General features: G+C 36.4%; 1 protein-coding gene across 5 annotated transcripts in view; it reads right to left on the bottom strand.

Moving 5' to 3' along the window:
* Window positions 1-13,639, bottom strand: part of LOC145484908 (nuclear pore complex protein Nup133-like) — a 97,862-nt gene that overhangs the window by 68,649 nt on the left and 15,574 nt on the right. For all 5 annotated transcript variants that reach the window (XM_081463532.1, XM_081463531.1, XM_081463535.1 and 2 more), the window contains 5 exons: window positions 13,474-13,552; window positions 11,346-11,405; window positions 10,512-10,570; window positions 4,670-4,740; window positions 2,524-2,603 (listed from right to left, as the gene is read on the bottom strand). In XM_081463532.1, the coding sequence (XP_081319658.1) occupies window positions 2,524-2,603; window positions 4,670-4,740; window positions 10,512-10,570; window positions 11,346-11,405; window positions 13,474-13,552 (349 nt within the window). The remainder of the gene's footprint in view (window positions 1-2,523; window positions 2,604-4,669; window positions 4,741-10,511; window positions 10,571-11,345; window positions 11,406-13,473; window positions 13,553-13,639) is intronic.

Here is a 13,639-nt window from a genome sequence, read left to right as displayed (position 1 = left end):
AACAAACAAAAGAGAAGCTTCTATGTGATATGTTTTCCAGGTTTTAAACAACAGTATAGTTGTCTTCAACAACATACCACGGTTAAAGAGTTTGCAAGAAAATGATTGACCTCAATTAAACTAATATTAATGGGTTTAAATTTGAAAATGGACATGATGTGTCATGTGTCACAATGTGAATCTGACAACCTTTTTCTGAGTGAAGCAAACAGTTCCACTTAACTTTTTTAAGCAAATCAAAAGGCTCTGAAGAACATGTTAATAAGCAATTAAACACCATCTGTGTTAAGTGCAATTTTATCATGCAAAATTATCCAGTTAAATTTGCATGTCAGACATAAAATGTTACTTGAATTAGGTTCAAACAACTTTTAACAATACATTAATAAAGTTATTGTTACATACCAAATAAAAATTTGTGCATGCGAGAGGAAAACAGAACCAATAAAAGCAACAAGATTACAGAATTTCAAATACACACAAAACCTGAGTGTCAGTTCACTTGGAAACAGAGTACAGTAGGTATAAGTGAAACACCACAAACTAGGTTATCAGACCTACCCAAACTCAGTGATTGGGGAAAGAGAAAAGCAGTCATGCCCCCCTCCCCCCCACCTTGCCCCCAAAAAAGTCAATGCTAAGTTTATTTTGAAAATAATAGCATGGAAAGCTTTGTGTTAAGATACACACATATTGAATACATTCAGGTGCTGATCACTGCTGGAGCCAGTATAGCGCTCTACAATGAAGGAGCTGTTATAATGAATTATGTTGAGAGACTACTCAGATCTTGAGTACATATGGAGTTTAATACAGCTCTGTTTTGTAGGCTAACATAAAGTTAGCCCACTCATTAGTTAGTTTCCATAGACACTGAATACATCCATATATTTTGCATTCATTATTTCTGTTTGTTTCTGTCATGGTTGTCACATGACTTATGCATAGCCTTATTTGGTACTTAAGGTGGCTCCCTATAGTTTTACAATCGCATGCGCACTGAGGATGAAAGTGCAAGTAATCTGCATGTGCTCGAAGGAACATGTCAGTGTTTTTTGATATTTTATGACGTCAACATGAGCACAAAAAGCAAAACTGGCAGTGAATTTTCTCGCGTTTTCCTCAGTGAAATTCCGTAAAATTTGGCAGACTGGTAGTAAATATTTTACTTTAGTCGGGGCTTGTTTTTCAGGGAACTCTATACGACCAGTTTTTACACAGCGGTAAAGGACATAAATTTGCAAAAATCAGAAAAAATGCCTGTACAAAGCCTATTCTTTGAGTTTAAAATTTGTATCCCGCAGGATGCGATGTGCTGTGAAAATTTTGGAAGATTTCACCACAGGAAATACAAGAAAATCACAAATATTTGTTTGGGCATTTATAATTCAAGACTAAAACCCATAATTTTAACAGAGATAATAGTACAACACTATTTAATCATCGCTCATTACATGTGGTAAGTTTGAGAGGACTGGGTGTAAAAACGAATGCAAAAACAGCATTCAAAGCATAACACTTGTGTGTGCAATGCCATAAATGATTACCCTATGGAGCCACCTTAAAGTGCCTATGAAGTAAAAAATAATTCCTGCTTATTTGAAAGGCTTTTCAAAGTAAAGGAGACTGGTGTTTTCCTTTTTGGAATATCTTTTTTGTTTTAGAGATATTTATGTTTTTGTAAGGAAAGTGATGCAGCATAGGTGGTTCCTCTAAAACAGCACAACACTCAATCGAGAATAACTCTAGAAATATTAAAGCAGTGTTCTTTAAACTTGGCACCAGATATGTACATCACAAAAGAAACATAATGACACCCGTCGTGCCATTGCCATGACAACAGTTATGCTGCTGGGTCTGTTTTAATTAAGACTAAAATTCCCAGATTTTATCACAAGGATCATCCACTCCCACCAATCTAATGGGGAGAGTTAAGACAATATGGGAGCCATGTGTGTTCTGAGCAAGACCCCTGTCCCACTTTAAAAGGTTGCAAATGGGGATATTTGGTTTTTCACAGAAAGAGACTGGAGCCAAGAGTGTTGCCATGGCAACAACATAGTAGGTGTCACTCTGTTTCTTTTGTGATGTACATTTCTGGTGCCAAGTTTGAAGAACACCGAGTTATTCTCGATTGAGTGTTGTGCTGTTTTAGAGGAACCATCTATGACGTCATCACTTTCCTCATTTGCACAATATAAAAACATGAATATCTCTAAACCTAAAAAAGATATTCCAAAAAAGGAAATTGCCATTCTTCTTTACTTTAAAAAGCCTTTCAAATAAGCAGGAATTATTCTTTACTTCACAGGCACTTTGAAGCAGTTCTTGGCAAAGCACAGCTATTTGGTTATCTAATCACTATGCAAAATGTAACTCTTCCATTGACCTAGTAAAGCCTTTATTGTAAGGCCAGAACTTTCTGTTACACTGACACAAACATTGTATCAATAGAGGCAAATTACAAAATCGTTTTTTATCTAGGATAGCCATGTCTTGATGTGTGATAAAAAATTGACTTACATTATACGTCACTTTGTAAGGCAGGATGCTGACACGGTCCAGAGCAGTAGGAACCTGAGTTGTATCTCTGTCAAGGACACCTATACATACCATTGAGTACAGGCACAATCAGTTACTACATGTACGTTATGTCAGTCAGATTTCTGATCCAGCCATTGAAGCAGGTAATGATCAGGTAACCTTGACTGTCTTTGAATTTTCAAGCACTTTCACCACACATTAAAAGACAAGCATCTGGTCCAATCTCTACAGGTAAAGATTATTTTTATAAGCAGAATATTCATGAATTCAAGATTTTCCTGCTTAACCCATGTCAGATCTAAATACACTGTAAGTACTCAAAGTACCCTTCTTGTTTATTCACAACCAAGTTCTGTGGCAAAGTAAGACAATCAGCACATTGCTGCACTTTGCTGATACAATGTTTTCAATTCCATTTCAAAATTGGGTCATTAGCCCTCAAGCAAACAGGTAAAATTGCCCATTGACACCTGGAACGTTTTGGAGAAAACACATTCTGTGGACATTTTGGACATTTTCAGCCTGGATGTGAGCCAAATTAGCTCCTATCTACCCAAAAAGGCATTTGAAACATGGTGAAACATGACAGCATGCCTCTCTTTACACTAGCATTAAGGCTTTGGATGAGAAAGTGACCTACATCTTATGGCTTTTTGTTTTTTGTTTTTTTGCTTTGCTTTTTTTCCTTTTCTTATCTTTTTGCTGTAGTGGTTGACCTTCTAATGGGCTTGCCTCCAGTTCTAGAATTCTAGAGAAAGCATCATGGAGACGGACAATTCTTGGAGTAGCCAAGTATAGTTCAGGGTAATTTAGCTCAAAATTTTCACTCAAATTTCTGAGCATTTTCGTGCATATTTCAGGCTCAGTGGACCCCAATCACTCTGATCTGGGTATCATTGGAAAGATCTTTTCCTCCTGCAGACCTTGAGGATACGTGATACCAATTTTGGTCAAAGGTGATGAACTCAGAAGTGGAACAAAGGCCAATGCAATAATTGACAATTAAAAAAAAACCCTTTCCTATTAAATTCAATCATACTAGTCTTATATTCCTCTAAGTGTAAAATGTTTGAACACTTTTCTGTATCTTTCCTCACTCAAGGGAAATTGTGTCTCATAGAACTGCATGAAAAGGAAGCAAAACAAGTGGGACAATGTTCACTGTGTGAGTTAATTAAAAAAACTCAACAAAACAGCATTCCTAGTATGTTCTGGAAAGTTGTAACAAATGATTAAGGTTGATGGGAATTAAGATTCAGTTGTAACACTGAATACCATGTGGCACTAAATTTTTGCAGGAGTTAATTTTTGCAAATTGACAATTTTTTGTATTTTGCGGGAACTACTTTTTGCGACTGTAACAGACTGGTTTTTCTTGCTGGGTACTAATTTTTGCGATTTTCGGGAAGTTGTGTTTAGCTGCCATTTTTTACTCCCATTTTTTAATTAGAGTGCATGCAACTGACAAGTAAAAAACAGTAATCTAGTAATCAGTGTCACTCTATCACAGTTACATCATGCTCTTGACATCATGCTCTTGTGCAGAATTTAAGAATGCTCTTCTCAATGGAGCACCTTCAGACAATCCTTTCCGGTAAACCTTGCTTTTATTTCTGAATGTTTTGTTTCTCATTTCATGGCTTTGGTTCTGAACGAAAGAGAGGTTTTAAAGAAGTGGCAGCAACAAGAATCTACTTTTGCATGAATTCTTTTTAAAACCTGCAAAAAATTTAGTGCAGCACAATATCATACTCCTTGTACAAGTCCAGCTAAGCCAGGACTGTTTATCTGTCTACAGCCCTGTGGCTGTGATCACAAAGACTACAAAATTAATAAGTTATGTGTTCAAATGAAACTGAGTTCAGAATCGATCATGTTCACTGAAGACAGGAACAAAAGGAAACTGACCGCAGTTACACCAACAGCTTATGAACTGACACTAACAGATTGACTATCACAACCCAAATTGTACAGATGGTGTTGTAACTGTGATAAATTATATCCTTTCAAATGTATCATCCCACCCCTAAAAATAACAAGAGGTCAGTATTTATTTCATACCACAAGTGAACATTAATGTTACATAATTAACCAACCAACTGATTGCGTATTTGGATTATCTCACCTAGAAAATAACACAACTGCATGGTTTGCGGCCCCCTTAAAGCCACTGCAGCCAATACAAGGATGCCAAAACTATAAAAGTGAAAAGAAATTTGAATGTCTTAATAAATGCACAGTTAGGTAAACTGAAGAAAAAACAACACAAAACAGCAGATGTAACATGTACTAAACATTTCTACACATTTATGCCACCAGTTGTGAACATTCACAACCAAGCTAGGCTTTCACCAAGTGAAATGAATATTGCACATTTAATTTATCCATAAAGCTTAAAAACTATACAGAACTGAGTGCAAAACTGACAGTTTGAAGAATAAGAACATCTCTTAAACAAAAATCGGGTTTCTTTTTGATAGATTGAAAACTCCAATAACTCCAACCTTCAAAGGAAATTGAAAATCAAGTTATCAGGAGTTGAGAACAAAATAATGACTGGGAGCAAGGAAAAAAAACAGACTTTACTGTATTTCTATTCATACAGTGTACATTTTTATCAAATTTGACTAGTAGTAGTCAAAGATTATGAGTGCGTTTGACGCTGTCACTTTAATATGTCTACCTTGTGATTTCCCTGGCTGACTTTCAACCTTTGTCTATTGCTAAAATCAACATTTTTCATCAACAACTGAGGTTTTAAAGATGGTTACAAAACAGCCCAAAGAAAATACGCATGGTGATTGGTTTAAAATTGTGTTTCTAAAACTTGATAGAAACAGAAAACTAGCATGAGCTGTTGACGTAATGATGACGGGAGCAAAGAGAATTTACATTTTGATTTTTATTCATACGGTGTACATTTTTATCAAATTTGACTAGTAGTAATCAAAGATTGCAAGTGCGTTTGATGCCGTCATTTAAATATATCTACCTTATGACTTATAAGTGGCAGTTTACAGTATAACAATTTTTAAGATATTTTTTCACTGCTTTCTTGAACAGGTCTAACGCTGGAAATACAAGTACTGCTCTCAATTACTTTACAGTGTGTACTTTCAGAACTTAATCAAGGCTGTGCTCCAGCGGTGCCCAGTCGCCTCAGACTACTTCGACATGACTTCAACCAAATCTCCAACTGGTACATCAGCAACAAATTAACAGTAAATGTAAAGAAGACTAAATTGATGCAATGTTGATGAAACAATGTTGTCGTCATTTAATAACTTTAAGTTTTCTACTAACAAGACGCATATCTGCGTAAACTTGGGCGTGTTTCCTGGCATATCGAGCTGTAAACGCCAGGAAATTGACATGGTAAAGTCTTAGTTGTGTTGTATATTGCCCACTGTCCATTTTTTTAGGCCTGGTCTGTGGTCAGCGTTTTTTTTTAAGTAAAGCAATGAAGGTTTTGGCAGTAAAATGCTAACTTTCAACCTATATGATTGCATTTGAGTCCATCTATGTGGCCAACAGGATTTTAAAAAATAGATAAAGTATTGCTTATTGAAATGAACTCAGATACTAAAATGTCATGTTTGTTCTATGGGTTAACACTTTTCAACCCAGCTTGTTTCAGATATTGTTTTGAATGATAGCATTAGATAAAGATAAGATAAGATAAAATTTTATTGTACAATCCTTAAAAGGTTTTTCAGTGAACAATATAATACATGAGGTGAAATAAGTACAAAGTACACTAGTTATATATTATGTATGAAGTACACTTGGTGTAAAAAAAAAAAAGTAGAAAGAAAGAAAAATGAAAGAAATAAGAAAAATTTAATTTAAGAACTCGCTGAGAGGTTTTGTCTTCAGAGTTTTCTTAAAATTTGCATAACTCTCACATAGTTTTAAGTCTTTGTCTAAAGAGTTCCATAGTTTTACTATTCTGTAATAAAAAGATCTCTGACCAGCAGTGGTTTTGCACAGGGAAATATTCAGTTGTTGTGAGTTTCTTGTGGTTCTGCTTGATATTTGTTGCCTTTTGACAAATTGTGATGTCAGATGGGTCGGGGCGCAGCCCGTCATGCACTTAAAAGCGAAAACAACGTCTCGAAGGTAAAGCTGCTTTTTTACGGGAAGCCACCTCAAATTCTTGAGTGATGGAGTTATATGCTCAAATTTATATGTACCACTAATTATCTGAGCAGAGAAGCTCTGAACGAGTTGAAGTTTTTGCACATTATAAGCAGTGGTACTGGACCATACAGTAGAGCAATAGTACAACTTACTGAAAACGAGCGCATTGATGATAGTCACTAATAGGCTGGAGTTAAATGCGTGCTTTGCTCAATTAATCTGGGCTAATTTACTCATACAGGATGAAACTGTCGCTAAAATGTGGTTGTCAAATGACAGAGTGGGGTCGAATGTTACACCAAGATCTTTAATGGACTCTGACGGCAAGAGTTCCTTTCTGAGCAGCGAAAGCTTAAAATCAGATAGCCTATGGATCATCGGGCGGCTGCCAAAGATCATGAGCTTTGTCTTTTCAAGGTTGAGCAGAAGACAATTATCAAAACACCAGTTACGAATTAGATGTAAATCCTTTGGGATAGTGTCCTTTGCTTCGCATTCTTCTGGTTATAGAATGATTTGGGAGAGTTTTTTTAGAGAAGAAGTAACTTTTCTTTTGCGGAGATTTTGGAAAATGTGTAGTTTCTTAAATTATTCATATCTCCCACACGGAAGGGATTTTTTCTAATCCCCCCACTCTAGAAATTAAGTGTCATACGTTTCCTTAAAGTTTTTGGCCTTTGAGACCACTGCCACCCTCAGGAATTTCCAATGCATTCTGTGGGGGAATATGGACATATTCTGGAACCACACAATGTTTTATTACTTTTTGGGGGTTAAAAGGGAAACTATAGCAAAGTTTGCAGGGATATCATTTGTTAGCTTCATCCCTCCTTGCAAATGGTATTGTTTTTTGGAAAAAAGGGAACTTTGATTGAAATTGGTGTTTCGTGGGAATTTCTGTTTGTCAGTATGTTTAAGGAGTACTTCAAGCTTTTTGAATGAAGAACAATGTTTATTGAACAAATAATTACCAATAAATTCTGATCTATGTTTCTTGTGAATGTAAATGCTTATGTAAATGCTTGTTTGTTCAGTGCAAATAATCAGTCGCCTAGATAGCCAAAGTAGGCTCCAGATGTTTACACTATTTTCCAGCCGCAATGTTCGCGTACTGCGGAGGTGCTCGTCTCTGTAAATTTGTGCGAAATATTTCAACGAATATCTGAGCTTGGGAAAACGCACAGAATTAAAAATTAGCAAAGTGTCATCTTTATTAATCTCCTGTAACATCACAATTTCTTGATTAATACACTAAATGGCTGTCGAGTAAATTTTTTATTGCGTCAGGATTGCGTGACAGTGCAAGCCAAGAATTGTTTTGCTGGGGTCAACGTACATGTACATTAGTTTCTTTCAGCTTAAATGTGCAATAATTTGCTCAATGGGTTTCACTCTTGTAAAGACACATAGCTCTGTTATCAGAAAATAACGAGAAAATATCGTTTAGTTCGAGATTTTATCTTTATTATACTTAACGAAGTTTCCCGGCGCGTTTTACTTAGGTGTACTCGGACAGATACATTCGTAAACAAATTTTCTAACCTTTCTGCTCTTGTTGCTCAGACATTCTTGAGTTCGTGCTGGGATTCTACTTGGTTCACGATCATACGATGACGCTTATGAAGATGCTTTTTATCAAGTTGAAGAGTTGACAGCCCTGGCTGATGGCTCCTTTGATATAACATGATTCTTGATAAATTCACTCAAAATGTTCGCTCGTAAATTGATCTCTCATAAGGCTTGCAGACCGACCCATTCCGAAAACGCTTAATGTCCTTTAGTGTTGGTCTACCTTGAACAGTGTGTTCGTATGTATATCATTTCATCGCCCCAGAAATCACGGAATCCATGCTGACTTTTCATGACGACAACTTCTGTGAATTCCACGTGCTGTACGCATGCACAGGTGATGCATGCGCCTTAGAGACCAGACGGCGATTTGTGACTGAACGCAAACAAAAATGAAGCGTAACTTTAAACTTGGGCTCCCTTTGGGATACGCCCAAGTAATAAAGAGCAAGTGAATTGTGTTTCATCTTTTAAGTACCTAGGAGTAGTACTGGATGAGAAATGGAAATGGAAGATTCAAGTCAACAGGCTTTAACAAAAACTGGGACATCGCCTCTCAGTGTTCAACCGAATCTATCATATGTTTGACAAGAAAAGTCTCACAGCATACTTTAATGGCCTTGTCCTACCACACCTAGATTATGCAGAAAATCGTTTGGGGAGATCTACCTGGTCTAACAACACAGATGAAACAATTGCAACAATTTCAAAGTCGCATTGCAAACAAGATTGTAAAGGGAAAAGTAACATCAGCTGAGGTCCCAACATCGTTGGGGTGGGTCCCATTGTATGCAAGGTGTCTTGGTCATCGGTGTTGTCTTGTGCACGACGCAATGAAAGGAGAGATCACTGAAAAATTTTGATGTGTTCAGAACTACCATGAGGCAACAACACCGTTACAATGCCCGAAATGGTTGCATGCCCAAAACTAGCAAGCCAAGAACGGAATGGTGCAGAAACAAAACGTATTATAAAGCAATAACCGATTGGGTCTCACTGCCAAGTGAGCTGAAAAAACTTATACCAAAGAGGATTTTTTAAATACAAACTGAAACAGTTTTTACTTAACCATTTTTAACCTTAGTTAGCAGTAGATGTTTAATCCTAGTTCTAGTTTTAAACCTGAGTTTTAGTATCACATTTTTAGCTTTTATTACTTTTGTATTTTAAACATTTAATGAATATTCTAGACTTTAATTTTTTAGAGGACCCTCTTGAAGACCACCTCTAGGGGATTGGAGGCCTCCCCTTAAAATATTAGTTTATTATATTTATTATATTATTATTATTATTATTATTATTATTATTATTATTATTATTATTGTTGTTGTTGTTGTTATTATTATTATTTAGGTGACCAGCTTCCATCTTCGGAAGACAAGAAAAACAAACCAAGTTGCCTGGCCGGCTGAGCTTTAACTTAGAGATGAAAAACAGTCTCACAATAATTTGTCTTTCCCTTTTTGATATCTTGTGTTGTATTGATGTTTACAATGCAAAATGGCTTAATTCAGAATGTTTAAATCCATCTGTGAAGTAAAAAAAAAATGGCTTAGTTCGTCTTTGATGCCTACTTTTAACACTGGCCTGCAGTGATGCAGACAGCACTTTGTGTAGTGTCAACAAAAAGTCTTCTTAGTTCTTGAGGTTTGAATAATGTGAATGAAAAGTCCCTAGTTGAAGGAGAATGTGAACTAAATTATCAGAGGCATGTAGGGAAAGAGGACTTAATTTTTCTCTATATATCAACAATTTTAACTAAAAAACATGTAAATTTTGTCTTTCTTTGTGGACTTTTGACAACAATGTTAGTAAAAATTACATGAAACCCTTTCATGTTTGGCATCTGTAAATAGGATAAATTCCCTAGAAACAATGCAATAAATTTTTATTTGAGGGTCAATTGATTATATATGAATTAATAATGTTATTAAATAATTTTAAACAGTTAATCACTTAATTAAGTTTTGTTTTGTTTTGTTTTTTTTCAATTTCATTCAGGCCAACAAGCTTGACCTCTGGACACCCTGGTCTAGAATGTTGGGTGCCCAAAGGGCTCCCTAGAATTTTTCCTAGAGCACAGCTTGTTAATGGTATGAAAATGTAGACGTATCAAAACATTTGCTCAAAAAACTCAACAAACAAAATCCAACAATTTTGTGGGAATTAAAAGCACTTTAAAGGCTTCCTTATGTCACTTTCCATGCTCTCATATGACCATACAACATACAATAATTTTGTAAATTGTGGAACCACACCTTAACTGAGCCATGTCTAGACACCATACCATGATGTCATCAGCTGACTGTGCCTCGAGCTAAAAAAAAGAATTGTCATGAAAAAATGTGGGCTTGAAAGAAAGATAAACATTTTTTGTTTATCTCATGATGGAGTCATCTTGAAGTGATGACTGCTATGTTTTAACTGCAATACTAGTGGACTTCATCACGGGTTGAGGTAAATTGTTTATCTGTTGTTATGTATGCAGCATGTTGGTTTGCTGCCAGTTTATGCCTTCATGATTATTCTGATTGGATGATATTCCCCTAGATATGTCTGTTATGCTACCAATCTGCTGTTATATGTGCTTATCGATTGTAATCATCCCTGCTTCAAGAGTTTTTATTTCACTACCACCGTGGATGTTGCTCGCTTGACATCTTATGTGAATAGCCTCTTTAGCCTAGGTTTACTAGTGAGGGTTGCACCTAATTTTGCCCAGCCTTGTTGGAAAGGCCCCCAGCCTAATATTACCCAGCCTTATTGGGAAGGCGCCCAGCCTTATTGGGGTACTTCAAAACCATGAAGTTTTGGACATGAACAAGCTTTATGTCTGTTGTGTTCTCTAATCACTTCTTACACAAATCTCCTTATTTTCCTGATATAAACTTTGACATTCACAAGCAATCAAATTTATGACACCATCTTGATTATAGGAAAGATGTGATGTTCATCAGATCACAGGAGTGGGAGAGAGAAACATGGGACTTCCCAATGGCAATGGAAATATCACCTCCCAAACAAAAAGCAGGGACTTTATCTAAGCTACAGAGAGACTCCAGAGACTCCAGAGCACAGCCAACAACACTTACCTGTGGTGTGTTAACAGCAGCTGAAATGAACAAATTATCCAATCTTAGCTGGAAGACAAGCTGCAAAACAAATTTAGCAATTAATTTGGAAGAGTTACATTTGTGAAAGTACTCATCTCTTTTTTTGGTGCAATGAAAGGAAAATAATGTAAGATTTCAAAATTTTACCAAATCCTACATGATTTTGAAATTTTGGATTACTGTTAGTAGTCATTACTAACCTGCTGAACATAATATAAATTCTAGTTTTTTAGGTATTTTGCTAGTTTTCTTAGAGTAAAATTGTGGTTTTAGGGATAATTTTGCAAAGCACCTCGGACAAATAATGGATGTATGTCTTATAACCAAACAAACTTCAAAGCAAACAATATCAAATTAAATATAGAAACAGTGGATTCAACAGCAGGCTTGGCAAAGCAACCATGCTAAAAGCAGCACATTTGAGGCACCCAGTTACTGACAATGCTTGCAGCAAAACAAATGAAAGAATCATTATATACAGCAATTAAGAAAAAAAATTTCCTCATAACAATGACAAATGAATTCTTTGATTGACAGGCAATCCCTTATGGATTTGCGACACCAAATACATGTATACATTTCTACAGTATCTCATGTTCAAAGGGAACTTTGTACAGTTATTTATAGAGCTACAGTCAAGAAAATTCAAGCTGAGGGCTTAGCAAGGCTAAATAAGTAATTACAACTTGTACAACCTGCAGGCTGTGCAATGTTGGAAATTTTGACAGCACTCACCATTCGGGCAAGTGACTCTCAAAATCCACACACCCAGTAACATTTGACACACCCAGAAAGATTCCTCCCTTCCCCCCCAAAATTCTCCGCGGTGATTCGCAAACCATGCGTTTTTTCCTACAGCTCCTGATCACAGACGCCCAGCTTAGCATTTTGTGTCGAGCTTTCTTGTTCTGGTCCATTTACAAGATGCCTCTTAGGATCGCAGACCAATTTTACAGTTTTATCCTTATTAATTTCATCAACTATTGGCCCTCCTTAGAAATATTTCCACATTTCCTCAGTTTTAACTGAAAAAGAGCTAAATGGACAGTGGTACTACTGAATTTGCACATATCCCTAGAATCGAGACATTGGAGTAAACAACTCATCCCCACGTGGAAGACTGATGTTTTTTCCTTCATTAAAAAATTACACCAAAAGACCTTACACCCAAAAATAACTACAACTGAGGCACTTTTGTTATTCTTCAAAACAGTTTCTAGGGTGAATCTGCATGTGAGATTCATTTCTTAGCAAGCAAACATCCTGGTCTCTCCCATGATTTCTTCAATTCTCACACACTAATTACTGCCGGCTCAACTAGAAACCAGCAGTATCACTTCATACATGTGTAACCGTTACATTAATTCTCACGGCAGCTAAGGAAGTTGTAGTTCATTTTGTCCACTTAACACTAAAGCTCCGGCCAGATGATCTCAGCATTTCAACGCAACATTGTTGGAGTGTAGCATGCTATGCACGTTTGGCCACCCTGTTGCAACATGTTGGGTGTTTTTGGCTCAAGTTTGAAGATGGTCAAATTTGAGCCAACAACACCCAACATGTCACAGCACATGGCAAAAGGATGGCCAAATGAGCACAACCTGTTGCCCCCAACAATGTTGCAATATGTTGCATTGAAATTTTGCAATCATTTGGCCATGGCTTAAGTTATGTTTTACTGGCAAATTAGTTGGGTATTTCGAAAGAACAAATATGGAAAAAAAGACACTGCCACTTTTTGCTTTGAGATATTCTTGCCAAAGTGGAAAATAAAAAGGAGAGTTATCAATTTATTTTTAAGCTTAATTTCCCAAAAATGAAAATCTCACTCACCAAATGGTGAAGTGATTGATTTGTACTTGCACAACCCTTTTCACACTTGCATTTGGCAAATGGGGGAGTGCTAATAATTTTCTAACACTGTGGCTAAGGAAATTTGGTTGGATCCCTAAAGCCCTAAAGTGAATACTAGACCCCCTAAATTTCATCTCTAAAAGTAAACTGTGATTTGAATTTCCTACAGGGACAAAATCCTCTATCCTGACTGCAAAATCCATTAGCCCTGGGTAATCAGACACAGCTTTCTTTGCACGTTGACTACATATACCTTTTCATGAACACTGCCTGGTCCCGTTCGAAAAACCTGCCATATGAACAGCTGATTTCCACTCAGTACAAACAGTTCCCTGTCAAATATAATTTTAGTACTCTTAAGTCCTTGACACATACATGTACTTAGAACATTATTATTATTATTCCAGGTTACACAGACT

Source organism: Orbicella franksi, chromosome 4, assembly GCF_964199315.1.
Source record: "Orbicella franksi chromosome 4, jaOrbFran1.1, whole genome shotgun sequence".
Classification (NCBI taxonomy): domain Eukaryota; kingdom Metazoa; phylum Cnidaria; class Anthozoa; order Scleractinia; family Merulinidae; genus Orbicella; species Orbicella franksi.
This window is presented reverse-complemented; position numbering and strand designations above follow the sequence as displayed.